General features: G+C 46.8%; 1 protein-coding gene across 1 annotated transcript in view; it reads left to right on the forward strand.

Annotated features, from left to right (window-relative positions):
• Positions 1–9,358: 9,358 nt before the first annotated feature.
• The window catches only part of LOC128686611 (forkhead box protein F1-like), a 572,771-nt gene continuing 558,713 nt past the window's right edge, over positions 9,359–23,416 (forward strand). The window contains exons 1-2 of the mRNA XM_053773559.2: positions 9,359–9,649; positions 10,289–11,318. Of these exons, the coding sequence (XP_053629534.2) occupies positions 9,359–9,649; positions 10,289–11,318 (1,321 nt within the window). The remainder of the gene's footprint in view (positions 9,650–10,288; positions 11,319–23,416) is intronic.

Genomic DNA, 23,416 nt, shown 5'->3' on the forward strand with positions numbered 1-23,416 from the left:
TGTTGTGTGCATATTAGGGACCAGTTCCTCCAGAATCTTCTAAGTGAAGATTATGATATATCTCTCTCGCCTGCCCTCCAGTGAGTACAAGTCAAGTGCTTCCAGGCGTTCCCAGTAGTTAAGGTGTTTCATGGAACTTATACATTCTCTAGATCTGCAATTTCACCTGCCTTGAATGGGGATGTTAATGTACAGCAGTATTCCAGCCAAGAGAGAATAAGTGATTTAAAAAGGATCATCATTGGCTTAGCATCTCTTGTCTTGAATGTTCTCATTATCCATCCTATCAGTTCTCTAGCAGATGTGATAGTGGCATTGTTGTGGTCCTTGAAGGTGAGGTCTTCGGACATTACCACACCCAGGTCCTTCACATTACTTTTCCTCTCTATTGTGTGATTGGAGTTTGTAGTATACTCAGTCCTAGTTATTATTTCCTCCAGTTTTCCATAACGGAGTAGTTGGAATTTGTCTTCATTGAACATCATATTGTTCTCCGTTGCCCATTGGAAAACTTGGTTTATATCTTCTTGGAGATTTGTCGTGTCCTCAATGGATGACACTCTCATGCAGATCCTAGTATCGTCTGCAAAGGATGATACAGTACTATGGTTTACATCTCTGTCTATGTCTGATATGAGAATGAGGAACAAGATAGGTACAAGTATTGTGCCTTGTGGGACAGAGCTCTTCACTATGGCAGCATCCAATTTAACTCTGTTTACCACTACTTTTTGTGTTCGATTGGTTAGAAAGTTGAAGATCCATCAGTCTACTTTGCCAGTTGTCCCTTTAGCACACATTTTGTGTGTATGGACATGTCGTCGATGGCTTTCTCAAAGTCTAGTGGAGTTAGGGTTTACATGCCAGTATTTACACCCAGTATTTACATGATCCCACACCTCGACTGCCTGGTTAAGGAGTAATGGGGAGAAACAGCAGGAAAGAGATGCGAGAGAATTCATAAATCTATGAGTGATAATTAAAACATTTGTTAGAGAGTTCTAGAAAAGAATTGAATGGTAAAGTGAGGACAAGAGCTTATACAAGATGACAGAAATGTTACTCAAGATATGCTAAGAAACCACAGACAAATTTATACCGACAAAGAAGAATAAGAATACAAAGTAAAGAAAGAGCACAAAGTTTAAAGAAGAGTGAAGTAAAGACTAAACACGACACGCCATGAATTATAATGCATTTTATGAACCGCTAAATCAGTGCGGGTCATTCAACACAAGAGTGTTAGAGATTTGATCCTTTGTTTAAAGGTCATAGAAAACATACAGAAAAGGGAGGTTGCAAACCTGGTCCATAAACTGGCTCCTGGAGTTTAACCCCACCAAGTGCAAAGTCATAAAGATTGGGGAAGATGAAAGAATACCGCAAAGTACAAGCTAGGGGGCCAAAGACTGCAGACCTCACTAAAGTAAAAGGATTTTGGGGTGAATATAATACCGAGCACATCTCCTGAGGCGCACAACGACCGAATAACTGCTGCAGCATATGGGCGCCTGGCAAACCTAAGGATAGCGTTTCAACACCTGGGTGGGGAATCATTGAAGACTCTGTGCACCATGCATATCAGGCCCATATTGGAGTATGCAGCACCAGTATGGACCCCACACTTGACAAGCACGTCAAGAAATTAGAGAAAGTGAAAATGTTTGCAACAAGACGAGTCCCCAAGCTAAGGAGTATGTCCTACGAGGAGAGGTTAAGGGAAATCGACCTGACTACACTGGAGGACAGGAGGGATAGGGAGGACATGATAATGACATATAAAATACTGAGAGAAATTGACAGGGTGGATAGGGACAGGATGCTCCAGAGATGGGACACAGGAACAAGGGGCACAACTGGAAGTTGAAAACTCAGATGAGTCACAGGGATGTTAGGAAGTATTCCTTCAGCCACAGAATTGTCAGGAAGTGGAACAATCTAGAGAGTTATGTATTGGAGACAGGATCTATACATAGGTTAAAGAAGAGATACGACAAAATTCATGGAGCAGAGAAAGAGTGGACCTAGTAGCAACCAGCAAAGAGCCTTGGCCAGGAGCTGTGACTCGACCCCTGCAACCACAAATAGGTGAACACACACACACACACACACACACACACACACACACACACACACACACACACACACACACACACACACACACACACACACACACACACACACACACACACACACACACACACACACACACACACACACACACACACACATACACAACTGAGGAAGAGGTGCAGAAGCTGCCAAGTGACCTTGATACCTCAAAGGCGATGGAACTGGACATCTCCCCGTGGGTCCTTAGAAAAGGAGCAGAGACGCTGTGTGCCACTAACCACAATCTTCAACACATCCCTTGAAACTGGGCGACTACCTGAGGTATGGAAGACATCAAATGTAGTCCCCAATTTTAAGAAAGGAGACAGAAACGAGGCACTAAACTACAGACCCGTGTCTCTGACGTGTATAGTATGCAAAGTCATGGAGAAGATTATCAGAAGTGGTAGAGCACCTGGAATGGAGAAAGATTATGAACAAGAACCAGCATGGATTCATGGAAGGCAAATCTTGTGTTACAAGAAGAAGTAAGACACGAGAGAGAGGAATGGGTTGATTACATTTTCCTGGACTGCAGGAAGGCCTTCGACACAGTTCCTCACAAGAGATTAGTGCAGAAGCTGGAGGATCAGGCACGTATAACAGGAAGGGCACTGCAATGGATCAGAGAATACCTGACAGGGAGGTAACAACGAGTCATGGTACGTGATGAGGTATCACAGTGGGCGCCTGTGACGAGCGGGGTCCCACAGGGGTCAGTCCTAGGACCAGTGCTATTTTTGATATATGTGAATGACATGATGGAAGGGATAGATTCTGAAGTGTCCCTGTTCGCAGATGATATGAAGTTAAGGAGGAGACTTAAATCAGATGAGGATATGGCAGGACTAAAAAGAGACCTGGACAGGCTGGACAAGTGATCCAGCAACTGGTTTCTCGAATTCAACTCAGCCAAATGCAAAGTCATGAATACTGGGGAAGGGCAGAGAAGACCGCAGACAGAGTACAGGCTGGTGGACAAAGACAGCAAACCTCTCTCAAGGAGAAAGATCTTGGGGTGAGCATAACACCGAGCACGTCTCCGGAAGCACACATCAACCAGATAACTGCTGCAGCATATGGGCGCCTGGCAAACCTGAGAATAGCGTTCCGATACCTTAGTAAGGAATCGTTCAAGACACTGTACACTGTGTACATCAGGCCCATACTGGAGTATGCAGCACCAGTTTGGAACCCACACCTGGTCAAGCACGTCAAGAAATTAGAGAAAGTGCAAAGGTTTGCAACAAAGGTTAGTTCCGGAGCTCAGGGGTATGTCCTACGAAGAAAGGTCGAGGGAAATCGGACTGACGACACTGGAGGACAGGAGGGTCAGGGAAGACATGATAACGACATACAAAATACTGCGTGGAATAGATAAGGTGGACAGAGACAGGATGTTCCAGAAAGGGGACACAGAAACAAGGGGTCACAATTGGAAGCTGAAGACTCAGACGAGTCACAGGGATGTTAGGAAGTATTTCTTCAGTCATAGAGTAGTCAGGAAGTGGAATAGTCTACCAAGTGACGTAGTGGAGGCAGGAATCCTACATAGCTTTAAGACGAGGTATGACAAAGCTCAGGGAGCAGAGAGAGGACCTAGTAGCGATCAGTGAAGAGGCAGGGCCAGGAGCTGAGTCTCGACCCCTGCAATCTCAATTAGGTGAGTACAATTAGGTGACCATACACACACACACACACACACACACACACACACACACACACACACACACACACACACACACACACACACACACACACACACACACACACACGCTTCGAATACACAGTAGAGCTACAAGTGGAGGGAGAAGCAGGAAGGCCAGGACGAATGAAGCCAAACTACAAGAAAGGGGACTACACAGGAATGAGGAACTTCCTGAACGGGGTTCAGTGGGACAGAGAACTGGCAGGGAAGCCAGTTAATGAGATGATGGAATATGTAGCAACAAAATGCAAGGAGGCTGAGGAGAGGTTTGTACCCAAGGGTAACAGGAGTAATGAAAAAGCCAGGATGAGCCCATGGTTTACCCAAAGGTGCAGGGAGGCAAAAACCAAGTGTGCTAGGGAATGGAAGAAATATAGAAGGCAAAGGACCCAGGAGAATAAGGAGAGCAGTCGTAGAGCCAGAAACGAATATGCACAGATAAGAAGGGAGGCCCAAAGACAATATGAAAATGACATAGCAGCGAAAGCCAAATCTGACCCGAAACTGTTGTACAGCCACATCAGGAGGAAAACAACAGTCAAGGACCAGGTAATCAGGCTAAGGAAGGAAGGAGGAGAGACAACAGGAAATGACCTTGAAGTATGTGAAGAACTCAACAAGAGATTCAAAGAAGTGTTCACAGAGGAGACAGAAGGGACTCCAGAAAGACGGAGAGGTGGGGCACACCACCAAGTGCTGGACACAGTGCACACAACCGAGGAAGAAGTGAAGAGGCTTCTGAGTGAGCTAGATACCTCAAAGGCAATGGGGCCAGATAACATCTCCCCATGGGTATTGAGAGAGGGAGCAGAGGCGCTATGTGTACCCCTAACAACAATATTCAATACATCTATCGAAACAGGGAGATTGCCTGAGGCATGGAAGACAGCAAATGTAGTCCCAATCTTTAAAAAAGGAGACAGACATGAAGCATTAAACTACAGACCAGTGTCACTGACATGTATAGTATGCAAAATCATGGAGAAGATTATCAGGAGAAGAGTGGTGGAACACCTAGAAAGGAATGATCTCATCAACAGCAGCCAGCATGGTTTCAGGGACGGGAAATCCTGTGTCACAAACCTACTGGAGTTCTATGACATGGTGACAGCAGTAAGACAAGAGAGAGAGGGGTGGGTGGATTGCATTTTCTTGGACTGCAAGAAGGCGTTTGACACAGTTCCACACAAGAGATTGGTGCAAAAACTGGAGGACCAAGCAGGGATAACAGGGAAGGCACTACAATGGATCAGGGAATACTTGTCAGGAACACAGCAGCGAGTCATGATACGTGGCGAGGTGTCAGAGTGGGCACCTGTGACCAGCGGGGTCCCGCAGGGGTCAGTCCTAGGACCAGTGCTGTTTCTGGTATTTGTCAACGACATGACGGAAGGAATAGACTCTGAGGTGTCCCTGTTTGCAGATGACGTGAAGTTGATGAGAAGAATACACTCGATCGAAGACCAGGCAGAACTACAAAGGGATCTGGACAGGCTGCAGACCTGGTCCAGTAATTGGCTCCTGGAGTTCAATCCCACCAAGTGCAAAGTCATGAAGATTGGGGAAGGGCAAAGAATGCCGCAGACGGAGTACAGTCTAGGGGGTCAGAGACTACAAACCTCACTCAAGGAAAAAGATCTTGGGGTGAGTATAACACCAGGCACATCTCCTGAAGCGCACATCAACCAAATAACTGCTGCAGCATATGGGCGCCTAGCAAACCTCAGAACAGCATTCCGACATCTTAATAAGGAATCGTTCAGGACCCTGTACACCGTATACGTTAGGCCCATATTGGAGTATGCGGCACCAGTTTGGAACCCACACCTAGCCAAGCACGTAAAGAAACTAGAGAAAGTGCAAAGGTTTGCAACAAGACTAGTCCCAGAGCTAAGAGGTATGTCCTACGAGGAGAGGTTAAGGGAAATCAACCTGACGACACTGGAGGACAGGAGAGATAGGGGGGACATGATAACGACATACAAAATACTGAGAGGAATTGACAAGGTGGACAAAGACAGGATGTTCCAGAGATTGGACACAGTAACAAGGGGACTCAGTTGGAAGCTGAAGACACAGATGAATCACAGGGATGTTAGGAAGTATTTCTTCAGCCACAGAGTAGTCAGTAAGTGGAATAGTTTGGGAAGCGATGTAGTGGAGGCAGGATCCATACATAGCTTTAAGCAGAGGTATGATAAAGCTCACGGCTCAGGGAGAGTGACCTAGTAGCGATCAGTGAAGAGGCGGGGCCAGGAGCTCGGACTCGACCCCCGCAACCTCAACTAGGTGAGTACAACTAGGTGAGTACACACACACACACACACACACATACGCACACACACACACATACACATACACACACATTCGCACACACACACATACACACACACACACACACACACACACACACACACACACACACACACACACACACACACACACACACAGGTGGACAGAGACAGAATGTTCCAGGGCTGGGACACAGCAACAAGGAGTCACAGTTGGAAGTTGAAGACACAGATGAATCACAGGGATGTTAGGAAGTATTTCTTCAGAGTTGTCAGGAAGTGCAATAGTCTGGGAAGTGATATAGTGGAGGCATGATCCATACATAGCTTTGAGAAGAGGTATGATAAAGCACATGGAGCGGGAAGAGTGAAGATCAGTGAAGAGGCGGGGCCAGGAACTATGACTCGACCCCTGCAACCACAACTAGGTGAGTACACACACACACACATACACCTAAACTATCGACAAGTACCTTTGACAATCAGTAACTAACACAATAAGCCAAGTATCAAGTAATAACATTATCATCTCAAAGAAATTCTTTAATATATATATATATATATATATATATATATATATATATATATATATATATATATATATATATATATATATATATATATATATATATATGCAATAAGATCACAGTAAACAGGTGATTTCAAAATATGCAAAACAACCACTCTGAAAGAATAGAGAAATTCATATAGTTCCTTGATAATGTGAGTAGTCACGAAAGCGCTTGGAATTTCTCTATTCTTTCAGAGTGGTTGTTTTGCATATATATATATATACATGTTGTAAAGAGTTTTTATGAGGATAGTGAGGCTCAGGTTAGGGTGTGTAGAAGAGAGGGAGAATACTTCCCGGTAAAAGTAGGTCTTAGACAGGGATGTGTAATGTCACCATGGTTGTTTAATATATTTATTGATGGGGTTGTAAAAGAAGTAAATGCTAGGGTATTCGGGAGAGGGGTGGGATTAAATTATGGGGAATTAAATACAAAATGGTAAGTGACACAGTTAGTTATTGCTGATGATACTGTGCTTATGGGAGATTCTGAAGAAAAATTGCAAAGGTTAGTGGATGAGTTTGAGAATGTGTGTAAAGGTAGAAAGTTGAAAGTGAACATAGAAAAGAGTAAGGTGATGAGGGTATCAAATGATTTAGATAAAGAAAAATTGGATATCAAATTGGGGAGGAGGAGTATGGAAGAAGTGAATGTTTTCAGATACTTGGGAGTTGACGTGTCGGCGGATGGATTTATGAAGGATGAGGTTAATCATAGAATTGATGAGGGAAAAAATGTGAGTGGTGCGTTGAGGTATATGTGGAGTCAAAAAACGTTATCTATGGAGACAAAGAAGGGAATGTAAGAAAATATAGTAGTACCAAGACTTTTATATGGGTGTGAAGCTTGGGTTGTGAATGCAGCAGCGAGGAGGCGGTTGGAGGCAGTGGAGATGTCCTGTTTAAGGGCAATGTGTGGTGTAAATATTATGCAGAAAATTCGGAGTGTGGAAATTAGAAGGTGTTGAGTTAATAAAAGTATTAGTCAGAGGGCAGAAGAGGGGTTGTTGAGGTGGTTTGGTCATTTAGAGAGAATGGATCAAAGTAGAATGACATGGAAAGCATATAAATCTATAGGGGAAGGAAGGCGGGGTAGGGGTCGTTATCGAAAAATTTGGAGGGAGGGGGTAAAGGAGGTGTTGTGGGCGAGGGGTTTGGACTTCCAGAAAGCTTGCGTGAGCGTGTTAGATAGGAGTGAATGGAGACAATTGGTATTTGGGACCTGACGAGCTGTTGGAGTGTGAGCAGGGTAATATTTAGTGAAGGGATTCAGGGAAACCGGTTATTTTATATAACCGGACTTGAGTCCTGGAAATGGGAAGTACAATGCCTGCACTCTAAAGGAGGGGTTTGGAATATTGGCAGTTTGGAGGTATATATTGTGTATTTTTATACGTATATGTTTCTAAACTGTTGTATTCTGAGCACCTCTGCAAAAGCAGTGATAATGTGTGAGTGTGGTGAAAGTGTTGAATGATGATGAAAGTATTTTCTTTTTGGGGATTTTCTTTCTTTTTTGGGTCACCCTGCCTCGGTGGGAGACGGCCGACTTGTTGAAAAAAAAAATATATATATATATATATATATATATATATATATATATATATATATATATATATATATATATATATATATATATATATATATATATATATAGGTAAAATTGGTCAATTAGCAAGAAATCATTTAAAATTATGTCTTTTCTAAAATTTTCTCTTAATTGTTGAAAGATATATTTTTTCATTTATGTTAATGTAAAACTTATTAATTTTGTACCAAGAGAAATTAGAAAACTTACCTAACCTTATTATAATAAACGCAATTTAATTTAGCCTAATCGAACTAAATATATTTTAAATAAGTTTACAATAATTTAATAATAAACAAACACAATGAAATATATTTTTTATCGTTTGGTTCAAAATGATTATGGCGAAATTATTGCATACACAAATTTTCGCTTGTCTTATTCGGCACGACATATATATATATATATATATATATATATATATATATATATATATATATATATATATATATATATATATATATATATATATATATATATATATATATATATATATGTGTATGTGTGTGTGTGTGTGTGTGTGTGTGTGTTTTTGTGTTTGTGTGTGTGTGTGTGTGTGTGTGTGTGTGTGTGTGTGTGTGTGTGTGTGTGTGTGTGTGTGTGTGTGTGTGTGTGTGTGTGTGTGTGTGTGAGTGTGTGTGTGTGTGTGTGTGTGTTGTGTTTGTGTTTGTGTGTGTGTGTGTGTGTGTGTGTGTGTGTGTGTGTGTGTTTGTGTTTGTGTTTGTGTTTGTGTTTGTGTTTGTGTTTGTGTGTGTGTGTATGTGTGTTTGTGTTTGTGTTTGTGTGTGTGTGTGTGTAATACTTTCTCGTATTTAATTTAAACTTGATTGTCACACAATCGTAGAGTAAATACAAGTTTTTGTTAAGGTATTTTATCCGTATCTATAATTATTATTGTCTTTAATTATGGCCTCTGTTTAGACTATGCAGAAATTTCAGCAGAAATATAAAACTATTGTAAAATTTTAAAATTATCTTTGAAGCATAAATAAAAGCTTACTAACATTCTATTTGGAGGACGGGTTGGAGAGGCTACAAGTAGTAACAGACACAAGAGGTTTTCCAGAGTGTTGAAGCGTCTAGCAGCCATGTGGTGGGAGGAGAGGAACAAGAGAAGCCCAGAGACACAGAAGAGACCATCAGCTGTGTCATTACGTGAAGACAAATTGCTGGGATATCAACTTGAAGATGCCAGGTTTCAGAAAATCCATTACCAACACAACATTAGATGGAAACGATCCACTGACCAATCACAGCTCAGCGATGCCCTTCCGGCTCCACCCACCCTGCCTCAAGCTAATCATGTTGGGGCTTCAAGCTCTTCGGCACGAGGCTCCGCCCTCGGCGGTGCTGTGGGCGGGGCCTGGGAGCACAAGAATGTGGGTGGTCCGGGGGTGGCGATGTTCTTGGCTTCCTCAACCATGTTCTCAGAAAAGAACTGAATGATGGGACCTGAAATAGCGGTGTTCATTGCAGAAAAAATATTTTATTTCGTTGTTTCAAATCTTCAGCTGTACTTTTGATCAAATATATTTAAACTGTAGTCTACACTACATGCTCTCTGTAGGTAATCAGTAAATCGGAACACTGAAGATTATTGTCAAAAAGTGTTAAAGTTTCGTTAAAAAAAAAATAAAACTGTAGAAGTATATGATAGATGTAAAATTTTCTAGGTTGGGGCCCAGCCCGGCCAGTTTTACAGGCAGGCGAAACAAACAAGCGGATAATGATCGCGGCATTTTACAGAACATCCGCCATGCTCCGCCCTCAAGGGCCGCGCATGCGCCTTGGGAGGTCCGGGGCACTGCCAGGGCGTGCCCGAGGTGGTGGCCCGCTCACCTGGGCACGACCTGACCAGTGCCACCCCGACCTAGAGCGGATTGTGACCCCGGCCACAGCGTGAGACGTGTAGGGCAGCCATACACATACACACACACACATACAAACCTTCTTCAGTGTAGCCACAACTGCCACTTTACCCGTAAATATTTACTGACTTAACCACTTGTGAAGCCTAGGCTTCAGTGAGCAGCAGCGCTGGTGAGCCCGACGTGTCTGCCGCCAGCAGGACGGAGCACTACAGCCACGCCACCAATCCCACCATCACAACTCTCGCCTTCAGGAGTGTGGCGGGTACGGCCGAGTTCGGCGACCTGGCACTTTTGGCCAACGCTGTGGCCATGAAGGGAGAGGAAGAGGGCGGAGTGGCGGCCCTGGCACCACTGCTGCCTCCTGAAGAGGCACCGCCACCATCCATCACCGAGGTGCCCGCTGACGCCCCTCCAGGACTGGCTGCCCCCAACGCTAATAGTGACAAGACTTCCGGGGGCGGGAAGCGTGGGGGCGCCCGGCGGCAAGAGAAGCCGCCTTACTCCTACATCGCCCTCATCGTTATGGCTATCCAGAGCTCTCCACAACGGCGCCTCACCCTCTCTGAGATCTACCAATTCCTGCAGCAGCGATTTGCATTTTTCCGCGGCTCGTACACCGGCTGGAAGAACTCTGTGCGTCATAATCTCTCACTCAACGAATGTTTCATCAAACTTCCCAAGTCTATGGGCCGCCCTGGTAAGGGCCATTACTGGGCCATTGATCCCACGGCCGAGCTCATGTTCGAAGAGGGATCCTTCCGGCGGAGGCCTCGAGGCTTCCGAAGGAAGGTTCAGGCCATGAAGCCTTACCCGCTGTACCAGGGGGCGCCACCGCCGCTGCAGACGCCCTACGACGTATGTGGCACACAGCTGCCCCCAGCCACGCAGTATGGGCAGTATCCGTCATACCAGGACTATGCCAGCTACCCACAGCCACCTACGTCCTACGGGGGAAACATGTACACTGCTTCCTGCCTGCCCTCCTACAGCGGCGGCGGCGGCGTGGCAGAGTACCCACCCGCCTCTCCTGGGGTATATACAAGCATGTCCTCCGCCGCCCCTCTTCCGCCCATGGGAGCCCTCGGTGAGCGAGACATGTGGTCAGCTCTCACGCCCAACACCACACCCACCCTCACACCCACGGCTGCCTACGTCAAGCAGAGCAACAGCCCGACAGGTGAGTGACAGCCGACGGAACCCGACGGAGCACTGTCGTGCACACGCTCGGAGCTCCACCAGCCAAGCTTGCCTACTAAACATAACAAGTTGTATTTATTCACTTGAAAGCCTTTTAATTTCCATGTTCTTTTTTTATCGATGTAGTCTAAATAATGATTGGTAACTAATATTTCGTTAAGAAAACAATGGTGTATATACGTGAGGCGGAGCCACTTGCGCCCTTCTCCAGGGTGACGTTACTGTTTGTCCTCCTCTCACCTGGCTAATTAAACGATAAAAATACTGTTGAGAGTGGCGCTGTGAGCAGTGCTGTGCTCTGTGGTGATCAATGCTGTGCTCTGTGGTGATCAGTGCTGTGCTCTACTGGAATAGTCTTACCACACAACCAGCATTAGTGTCTTTTTCATTTTTTCTGGTTAATTGTCTTGCCCGCCCGCCCATTTATGCGCTCTACCCACACGATGAATCTGTCCACCCGCCCGCTTGTCCATCCGCCTCCGTCCGCCTGCCATTCTGCTTGCCGGTCAGTGTGTCCGCCCGTCTACCTTCCGCCCACATATTTTTTCATCAGGTCTCCAATCAGTTTGTCAGTTCATCTATCTGCCCGCCTGTCTGTCTATCCTCCCATCCAGCGGAGATAAGCCACAGGTCCCGTCACGGCTTCACTTCTTGATACTGTTATCGAGGAAACAAGAGCGTCCAATAGTTATCACTGTCATAGACGCTAAGCAAACTTCCGGACAATTATTGTATGCTGGTTTGGCTTGGCGCGGCTCCCACACACACATATAACTGTCAGGCCACAATGGGGGATGGGGGGAGAGATGCCCTAAGCAGTTTTTGCCCCTGCCGTCGTGTCAAGACATTTCAACACATATTTTTCTTATCCGTATTAGAAAAATTGTTGGGTGATCGCGGCGACGACCCGGTGACATTTTTGCTGCAGGTTTTGTGTCGCTAGGCTGGCGCTTTGTGGACTCGCTGTGTTGTGTTAGTGTAGGGGGGGGGTTGAGGCACAGCTCCTGACACTGCCTCCTGACTTGGCTTGAGCAACATCTTACTGGACTTTAGCTTCTGAGGCTCTGTCATGACTGTTATTGATGGCGCGAAGAGAGGATGCCTTTTTCACCTCCTCGTATAACTTACTACCTTCTCTGTCCTCACACCTGTGACAATGTTTTCGTGTGCCTATGGCTCCTTGGGATTTTAATTTTCTGCTGCGGCCTTTTCTTACCTGGAGTATGCCTGGAGGGCGTTCCGGGGGTCAACACCCCCGCGGCCCGGTCCATGACCAGGCCTCGCGGTGGATCATGGCCTGATCAACAAGGTTGTTACTTAAGTAAAAGGACACAAGTGCAACTAATGTGACATTTTATTGTGGCAACGTTTAGCTCTCCAGGAGCCGTTACAAAGCTCCTGGAGAGCGAAACGTTGCCACAATAAAATGTCACATTAGTTGCACTTATGTCCTTTTACTTAACATATTGTTGGTAGTTCTACCAATATTAACGCAGGTTGTTACTGCTGGCCGACGTGCGAACCACAGCCCCGATGGTCACCCACTGACTTCAGGTGCCTGTCCAGCTCCCTCTTGAAGACAGTCAGGGATCTATAGGTAATCCCCGTTATGAATGCTGGGAGGCATACATGAAGGGGATTTTGTATGTCTTGATCTTGTCCCCCCCCCTTTACCACTTGTCACATTAGTTGCAGTTGTGTCCTTTTGCCTAACATATTGTCGGTAATTGTCAACATTATTCCACATACTTTATTAAAGGTCGAGTCCACGATGGTGCTCCGTGTTCCGTGACGGACTTTACACACGTCGTTGATTCCACGATGGTGCTCCGTGTTCCGTGACGGACTTTACACACGTCGTGGAGACTCAAATGATTCTTTGTTAAACCTCCTGAATCTTATTCTGAAATCTGCAAATCTGGAATATGTTGTAGGTGTTATTATGTGCTCCTGTGTTGATGTGCTTGTCACGGCTGTGATCTCAAGGCTGTGTTGAAAATGGCTGTGGGACTGACCACCTCAAACTGTTTCTCCAAAGTTGATGGACTGATTAAGTCATATTTACTTGCCATTACTCCTGCTGTACACAATACATTTTCCTCTGTATTTGACTTATGAAGCTTAATGCGCAGGCGAAACGTTTCAACAACAAAGATACCCAAGCGTTTCGCACGTGTTTTAATAATCAACTACTCGGTAATTTATACTATTATCAACAAACTTACCAAAGGTTATTTGTTATTATTATCTTTGTTATTAGTTTTGTGTTGGAGAGGCGTGGCTGGAGTCCATGTTGTGTTGGAGAGGCGTGGCTGGAGTCCATGTTGTGTTGGAGAGGCCTGGCTGGAGTCCATGTTGTGTTGGAGAGGCCTGGCTGGAGTCCATGTTGTGTTGGAGAGGCCTGGCTGGAGTCCATGTTGGAGCAACTTTCTCCTCTTCCAGTCCTGAGTCCATGATTTTTACTTGAGTTCAGTTCTAAGAGTCATTTCTCTGATGGAGATCACACGAGCTGGGACGCACAAGAGATCACACTGGAGGTGGGACGCACAAGAGATCACACTGGAGGTGGGACGCACAAGAGATCACACTGGAGGTGGGACGCACAAGAGATAACACTGGAGGTGGGACGCACAAGAGATAACACTGGAGGTGGGACGCACAAGAGATCACACTGGAGGTGGGACGCACAAGAGATAACACTGGAGGTGGGACGCACAAGAGATAACACTGGAGGTGGGACGCACAAGAGATAACACTGGAGGTGGGACGCACAAGAGATAACACTGGAGGTGGGACGCACAAGAGATCACACTGGAGGTGGGACGCACAAGAGATCACACTGGAGGTGGGACGCACAAGAGATAGCACTGGAGGTGGGACGCACAAGAGATAACACTGGAGGTGGGACGCACAAGAGATAACACTGGAGGTGGGACGCACAAGAGATCACACTGGAGGTGGGACGCACAAGAGATAACACTGGAGGTGGGACGCACAAGAGATAACACTGGAGGTGGGACGCACAAGAGATAACACTGGAGGTGGGACGCACAAGAGATAAAACTGGAGGTGGGACGCACAAGAGATCACACTGGAACTGGGACGCACAATACATCACGCTGGAGCTGGGACGCACAAGAGATAATACAGGAGCTAACACTGGGACGCACAACACATAACACTGGAGCTGGGACGCATAATAGATCACACGAGCTGGGACGCACAATAGATCACGCGAGTTGGGACGCACAAGAGATCACACGAGCTGGGACGCACAAGAGATCACATGAGCTGGGACGCGCAAGAGATCACACTAGAGCTGGGACGCACAATAGATCACGCTGGAGCTGGGACGCACAATAGATCCCACTGGAGCTGGGACGCATAATAGATCCCACTGGAGCTGGGACGCATAATAGATCCCACTGGAGCTGGGACGCACAATAGTTCAGACTGGAGCTGGGACGCACAATAGTTCAGACTGGAGCTGGGACGCACAATAGTTCACACTAGAGCTGGGACGCACAATAGTTCAGACTGGAGCTGGGACGCACAATAGTTCACACTAGAGCTGGGACGCACAATAGTTCACACTAGAGCTGGGACGCGCAATAGTTCACAGGAGCTGGGACGCACAATAGATCACACTGGAGCTGGGACGAACAATAGTTCACACTAGAGCTGGGACGCACAATAGTTCACAGGAGCTGGGACGCACAATAGTTCACACTGGAGCAGGGACGCACAATAGATCACACTGGAGCTGGGACGCACAATAGTTCACACTAGAGCTGGGACGCACACTAGTTCACACGAGCTGGGACGCACAATAGTTCACACTGGAGCTGGGACGCACAATAGTTCACACTGGAGCAGGGACGCACAATAGATCACACTAGAGCTGGGACGCACAATAGATCACACTAGAGCTGGGACGCACAATAGTTCACACTGGAGCTGGGACGCACAATAGTTCACACTAGAGCTGGGACGCACAATAGTTCACACTGGAGCAGGGACGCACAATAGATCACACTAGAGCTGGGACGCACAATAGATCACACTAGAGCTGGGACGCACAATAGATCACACTAGAGCTGGGACGCACAATAGTTCACACTGGAGCTGGGACGCACAATAGTTCACACTGGAGCTGGGACGCACAATAGTTCACACTGGAGCTGGGACGCACAATAGTTCACACTGGAGCTGGGACGCACAATAATTCTCACTGGAGCTGGGACGCACAATAGATCCCACTGGAGCTGGGACGCACAATAGATCCCACTGGAGCTGGGACGCACAATAGTTCACACTGGAGCTGGGACGCACAATAGTTCACACTAGAGCTGGGACGCACAATAGATCACACTAGAGCTGGGACGCACAATAGTTCACACTGGAGCTGGGACGCGCAATAGTTCACACTGGAGCTGGGACGCGCAATAGTTCACACTGGAGCTGGGACGCACAATAGTTCACACTGGAGCTGGGACGTACAATAGTTCACACTGGAGCTGGGACGCACAATAGATCACACTGGAGCTGGGACGCACAATAGATCACACTAGAGCTGTTACGCACAATAGTTCACACTGGAGCTGGGACGCACAACAGATCACACTAGAGCTGGGACGCACAATAGATCACACTAGAGCTGTTACGCACAATAGATCACACTGGAGCTGGGACGCACAATAGATCACACTAGAGCTGTTACGCACAATAGTTCACACTGGAGCTGGGACGCCCAATATATCACACTAGAGCTGGGACGCACAATAGATCACACTAAAGCTGGGACGCACAATAGTTCACACTGGAGCTGAGACGCACAATAATTCACACTGGAGCTGGGACGTACAATAGTTCACACTAGAGCTGGGACGCACAATAGATCACACTAAAGCTGGGACGCACAATAGTTCACACTAGAGCTGGGACGCACAATAATTCACACTGGAGCTGGGACGCACAATAGATCACACTAGAGCTGGGACGCACAATAGATCACACTAGAGCTGGGACGCACAATAGTTCACACTGGAGCTGGGACGCACAATAATTCACACTAGAGCTGGGACGCACAATAGATCCCACTGGAGCTGGGACGCACAATAGATCACACTAGAGCTGGGACGCACAATAGATCACACTAGAGCTGGGACGCACAATAGATCACACTAGAGCTGGGACGCACAATAGTTCACACTGGAGCTGGGACGCGCAATAGTTCACACTGGAGCTGGGACGCGCAATAGTTCACACTGGAGCTGGGACGCACAATAGATCACACTAGAGCTGGGACGCACAATAGATCCCACTGGAGCTGGGACGCGCAATAGTTCACACTGGAGCTGGGACGCACAATAGATCACGCTGGAGCTGGGACGCACAATAGATCCCACTAGAGCTGGGACGCATAATAGATCCCACTGGAGCTGGGACGCACAATAGTTCACACTTGAGCTGGGACGCACAATAGTTCACACTGGAGCTGGGACGTACAATAGTTCACACTGGAGCTGGGACGCACAATAGATCACATTGGAGCTGGGACGCACAATAGATCACACTAGAGCTGGGACGCACAATAGTTCACACTGGAGCTGGGACGCACAACAGATCACACTAGAGCTGGGACGCACAATAGTTCACACTGGAGATGGAACGCACAATAGATCACACTAGAGCTGGGACGCACAATAGTTCACAATGGAGCTGGGACGCACAATAGTTCACACTGGAGCTGGGACGCACAATAGTTCACACTAGAGCTGGGACGCACAATAGTTCACACTGGAGCTGGGACGCACAATAGTTCACACTGGAGCTGGGACGCCCAATAGTTCACACTGGAGCTGGGACGCACAATAGATCACACTAGAGCTGGGACGCACAATAGATCACACTAGAGCTGGGACACACAATAGATCACACTAGAGCTGGGACGCACAATAGATCACACTAGAGCTAGGACGCACAATAGATCACACTAGAGCTGGGACGCACAATAGATCACACTAGAGCTGGGACGCACAATAGATCACACTAGAGCTGGGACGCACAATAGTTCACACTAGAGCTGGGACGCACAATAGATCACACTAGAGCTGGGACGCACAATAGATCACACTAGAGCTGGGACGCACAATAGATCACACTAGAGCTGGGACGCACAATAGATCACACTAGAGCTGGGACGCACAATAGATCACACTAGAGCTGGGACGCACAATAGATCACACTAGAGCTGGGACGCACAATAGATCACACTAGAGCTGGGACGCACAATAGATCACACTAGAGCTGGGACGCACAATAGATCACACTAGAGCTGGGACGCACAATAGATCACACTAGAGCTGGGACGCACAATAGATCACACTAGAGCTGGGACGCACAATAGATCACACTAGAGCTGGGACGCACAATAGATCACACTAGAGCTGGGACGCACAATAGATCACACTAGAGCTGGGACGCACAATAGATCACACTAGAGCTGGGACGCACAATAGATCACACTAGAGCTGGGATGCACAATAGATCACACTAGAGCTAGGACGCACAATAGATCACACTAGAGCTGGGACGCACAATAGTTCACACTAGAGCTGGGACGCACAATAGATCACACTAGAGCTGGGACGCACAATAGATCACACTAGAGCTGGGACGCACAATAGATCACACTAGAGCTGGGACGCACAATAGATCACACTAGAGCTGGGACGCACAATAGATCACACTAGAGCTGGGACGCACAATAGTTCACACTAGAGCTGGGACGCACAATAGTTCACACTAGAGCTGGGACGTACAATAGATCACACTGGAGCTGGGACGCACAATAGATCACACTAGAGCTGGGACGCACAATAGTTCACACTAGAGCTGGGACGCACAATAGTTCACACTAGAGCTGGGACGTACAATAGTTCACACTGGAGCTGGGACGCACAATAGATCACACTAGAGCTGGGACGCACAATAGTTCACACTAGAGCTGGGACGTACAATAGATCACACTGGAGCTGGGACGCACAATAGATCACACTAGAGCTGGGACGCACAATAGTTCACACTAGAGCTGGGACGTACAATAGTTCACACTGGAGCTGGGACGCACAATAGTTCACACTAGAGCTGGGACGCACAATAGATCACACTAGAGCTGGGACGCACAATAGTTCACACTAGCGCTGGGACGCACAATAGATCACACTAGAGCTGGGACGCACAATAGTTCACACTAGAGCTGGGACGCACAATAGTTCACACTAGAGCTGGGACGCACAATAGTTCACACTAGAGCTGGGACGCACAATAGATCACACTAGAGCTGGGACGCACAATAGTTCACACTAGGGCTGGGACGCACAATAGTTCACACTAGAGCTGGGACGCACAATAGTTCACACTAGAGCTTGGACGCACAATAGTTCACACTAGAGCTGGGACGCACAATAGTTCACACTAGAGCTTGGACGCACAATAGTTCACAGTAGAGCTGGGACGCACAATAGATCACACTAGAGCTGGGACGCACAATAGTTCACACTAGAGCTGGGACGCACAATAGATCACACTAGAGCTGGGACGCACAATAGTTCACACTAGAGCTGGGACGCACAATAGTTCACACTAGAGCTGGGACGCACAATAGATCACACTAGAGCTGGGACGCACAATGGTTCACACTAGAGCTGGGACGCACAATAGTTCACACTAGAGCTGGGACGCACAATAGTTCACACTAGAGCTGGGACGCACAATAGTTCACACTAGAGCTGGGACGCACAATAGTTCACACTAGAGCTGGGACGCACAATAGATCACACTAGAGCTGGGACGCACAATAGTTCACACTAGAGCTGGGACGCACAATAGTTCACACTAGAGCTGGGACGCACAATAGTTCACACTAGAGCTGGGACGCACAATAGTTCACACTAGAGCTGGGACGCACAATAGCCGCTTCGGTGGCAAAATAAAAAAAAAAAGCTAAATCCAGAGTGTTTTTGTTTATGTTCAACTTTTGTTATGTTTATTAAGTTGTCAGATCAGTTACTATTATTATGATGGAAATATTGTTCCAGTCACTACTGTCAGCGTCCATTTTGTCCTCGCCTAATTATGGTTGCAAAGGTCGTGTCATAGCTCCTGGCCTCGCCTTTTCACTGGTCGCTACTAGGTCCGTTCTCTTCCTGCTCCTTTAGATTTGTCATAACTCTTCTTGAAGCTATGTATAGATCCTGCCCTCACTACATCACTCTCCAGACAGCTCTACGACTGCAAAAGTAATTCCTGACATGTGTGCGTATGTGTGTGTGTGTGTACTCACCTAGTTGTGGTTGTAGGAGGAGAGTCAAAGCTCCTGGTCCTGTCTCTTCAATGGCCGCTTCATGCACTTTATCATACCTCTTCTTAAAGCTATGTATGGATCCTGAGTCCACTATATCACTTGCCATACTATTCCACTTCCTGACAACTCTGTAACTGAAAAAATAGTTCCTAACATCCCTGTGATTCATCTCGGTCTTCAACTTCTAACTGTGACTCCTTGTTGCTGTGTCCCGTCTGTGGACCCTTCTGTCTCTGACCACCTTGCTAATTCCTCTCATTATTTTATGTCCTTATCATGTCTTCACTGTCTCTCCTGTCTCCAGTGTCATCAGGTCTATTTCCCTTAACCTCTCATCGTAGGACATACCCCTTAGCTCTGGGACTAGTCTTGTTGCAAACCGTTACACTTATTCTATTTTCTTTACGTGCTTGGCTAGGTGTGGGTTCCAAACTGGTGCTGCATACTCCAATATGGGCCTAACGTACACGGTGTACAGTGTCCTGAACGATTCCTTATTAAGATGACGGAATGCTGTTCTGAGGTTTGCTAGGCGCCCATATGCTGCAGCAGTTATTTAGTTGATGTGCGTTTCAGGAAATGTGCCTGGTGTTACACTCACCTCAAGATCTTTTTCCTTGAGTGAGGTTTGTAGTCTCTGGTCCCCTAGACTGCACTCCGTCTGTGGTCCTCTTTGCCCTTCCCCAATCTTCACGACTTTGCACTTGGTGGGGTTGAACTCCAGGAGCCAATTGCTGGACCAGGTCTGCAGCCTGTCCAGATCCCTTTGTAGTTCTGCATGGTCCTCGTCCTATTGAATTTTTCTCATCAACTGTCATGTCGTTCACCAATACCAAAAAACAGCACTTGTCCTAGGACTTACCCCTGTGGGACCCCGCTTGTCACAGGTGCCCACTCTGACACCTCGCCACGTACCATGACTCGCTGCTGTCTTCCTGACAAGTATTCCCTGATCCATTGTAGTGCCTTCCCTGTTATCCTTGCCTGGTCCTCCAGTTTTTGCATTAATCTCTTGTGTGGAACTGTGTCAAACGCCTTCTTACAGTACAAGAAAATGCAGTCTACCCACCCCTCTCTCTCTTGTCTTACTGCTGTCATCTTGTCATAGAACTCCAGTAGGTTTGTGATACAGGATTTCCTGTCCCTGAAACCGTGTTGGCTGCTGTTGATGAGCTCATTCCTTTCTAGGTGTTCCACCACTCTTCTCCTGATAATCTTCTCCATGACTTTGCACACTATACATGTCAATGACACTGGTCTGTAGTTTAGTGCTTCACGTCTGTCTCCTTTTTTTAAAAATTGGGACTATATTTGCTGTCTTCCATACCTCAGGTAATCCCCCTGTTTCGATAGATGTATTGAATATTATTGTTAGGGGTACACATAGCACCTCTCCACCCTCTCTCAGGACCCATGGAGTGATGTTATCCTGCCTCATCGCCTTTGAGGTGTCTAGCTCACTCAGGCCTCTTTACTTCTTCCTCGGTTGTATGTATTGTGTCCAACACTTGGTGGCGTACACCACTTCCCTTTCTTTCTGGAGTCCCTTCTGTCTCCTCTGTGAACCTTGAATCTTATGTTGAGTTCTTCACATACTTCTCGGTCGTTACTAGTGATCTCTCCTCCATCCTTCCTTAGTCTGATTACCTGGTCCTTGATTGTTGTTTTCCTCCTGATGTGGCTGTATAACAGCTTCAGATCAAATTTGGCTTTCGCTACTATGTCATTCTCATATTGCCATTGGGCCTCTCTTCTCATCTGTGCATATTCATTTCTGGCTCTATGACTGCTCTCCTTATTCTCCTGGGTCCTTTGCCTTCTATATTTCTTCCATTCCCTAGCACACTTGGTTTTGGCGTCCCTGCACCTTTGGGTGAACCATGGGCTCATCCTGGCTTTTTCATTATTCCTGTTACCCTTTGGTACAAACTTCTCCTCAGCTTCCTTACATATTGTTGTTACGTATTCCATCATCTCGTTTACTGACTTCCCTGCCAGTTCTCTGTCCCACTGAACCCCTTCAGGAAGTTCTTCATTCCCACGTAGTCCCCCTTCTTGTAGTTTGGCTTCATTCATCCTCTTGTAACTCTACTGTATATTCAAATCTTAAAACCACATGATTGCTGGCCCCAAGGGGTTTTTCATGTGTGATGTCCTCAGTATCTGCACTACTTAAGGTGAATGCTAGGTCCAGTCTTGCTGGTTCATCGTCTCCTCCTCTCTGGTAGTGTCCCTTACGTGTTTGTATATGAAGGTTTCCAGTACCACCTCCATCATCTTAGCCCTCCACGTTTTTTGGCCCCCATGTGACTCCAAGTTTTCCCACTTGATTTCCTTGTGGTTGAAGTTACCCATGATCAGTAGCTTTGCCCTGCTCACATGAGCTCTTCTTGCCACTTCAGCCAGTGTGTCAACCATCACTCTATTACTGTCATCATTTTTTGCCTTGGCCTCCTGCTGTTCTATGGTGGGTTATACATTACTGCAATTGCCACCTTGGGACCTCCAAACTGAAGCATTAGTACTATGTAATTTCTTGCTTCTCCTCTGTCTCCTCTCTCCAGCTCTTCAAAATCCCATCGGTTATTGACCAGCAGTCCCACTCCTCCACCCCCTCTGTTCCCTCTGTCTTTCCTCATGATCTGATATCTTGTTAGAAAGATGGCATCTGTTATCATACCTGTGAGCTTGGTTTTTGTGAAAGCCATGATGTCCAGTGATGCCTCTTTGACTCTTTCGTGCCACTCCTCCGGCTTATTTGTTATTCCATCAGCGTTGGTGTACCATACCTTCAGTTTCCTTTCCAGTACTGCATTTTGGGGGGTCTGTGAGGGTAGGGGACCTGGCAGTGTACCGTGGGATTCTATAACTGAGTGTTGGGTGAGAGCTGTGGGTGTGGATTGTGGTTTGTGTTGGGATAGCATGATTGGCTGTGGGCTTCTGGGGATGGTTCTCTGTGTGCTTGCTCTTGTTGCTCTGCCCTACTCTGGTTGTCCTCTGCTGAATCTGTCCTTGTCTCTCCTCCTAGCTCCTTTCGCTTTTGTGTCCTCTCCCTCAGCTGCTGTCGTTCTGTTTGTGTTCTGTCTCGGTCTAGGAATACCGTCTTGTATTCTCCCAACTCCTTCAACTGTGGTTTCTCTTGGAGGATCTTGTTCCGCACTGTTTCTGTCCTGAAAATCAGCTTGATCGGTCGTTTTCTCCCCTTCCAATACCCCACTATTCTCTGAAAATTTACAATCTCGGATATGTCCTCTTCACCTATTTCTGTGATGATGTTCCTAATCTCCTTTTTTTCTGCCTGCCGCCTTTCATTGTGTGTCCTTCCCTTGCTCTCCTGAAGCCCATGAATAAACACTGACTTCACCCTTTCCTCCTCCCATTGCCTTTCCCTCTGTGGCTGTGGTTCCTGTCTGTACATGGCCATTTTCTCCCTTGTTTTTTCCAGTAGCTCTTGGTGGCATGTTCATGCCACTGCATTTGATCTATCCCCCTCTCCAACCTCTGCCCAGCTGCTCTTCCCCTTCACTCCTTGGCCCTGCTTGGTAGGCTGATGTGGCCTTAGCATAAGTTATACCTCCTCCCTTCCCATTGGGCCCTCCAGCTTCATATGCTGTGTCGTCTCTAGTCAATACCCCTGTAACTCACTTCAGCCTGCTTACCTCATCTTCTAGGACTCTTATCCTGGCTACTGCAGTTTTGACTTGAGGCTC

The sequence above is a fragment of the Cherax quadricarinatus genome, chromosome 12 (genome assembly GCF_038502225.1).
Source record: "Cherax quadricarinatus isolate ZL_2023a chromosome 12, ASM3850222v1, whole genome shotgun sequence".
Lineage (NCBI taxonomy): Eukaryota > Metazoa > Arthropoda > Malacostraca > Decapoda > Parastacidae > Cherax > Cherax quadricarinatus.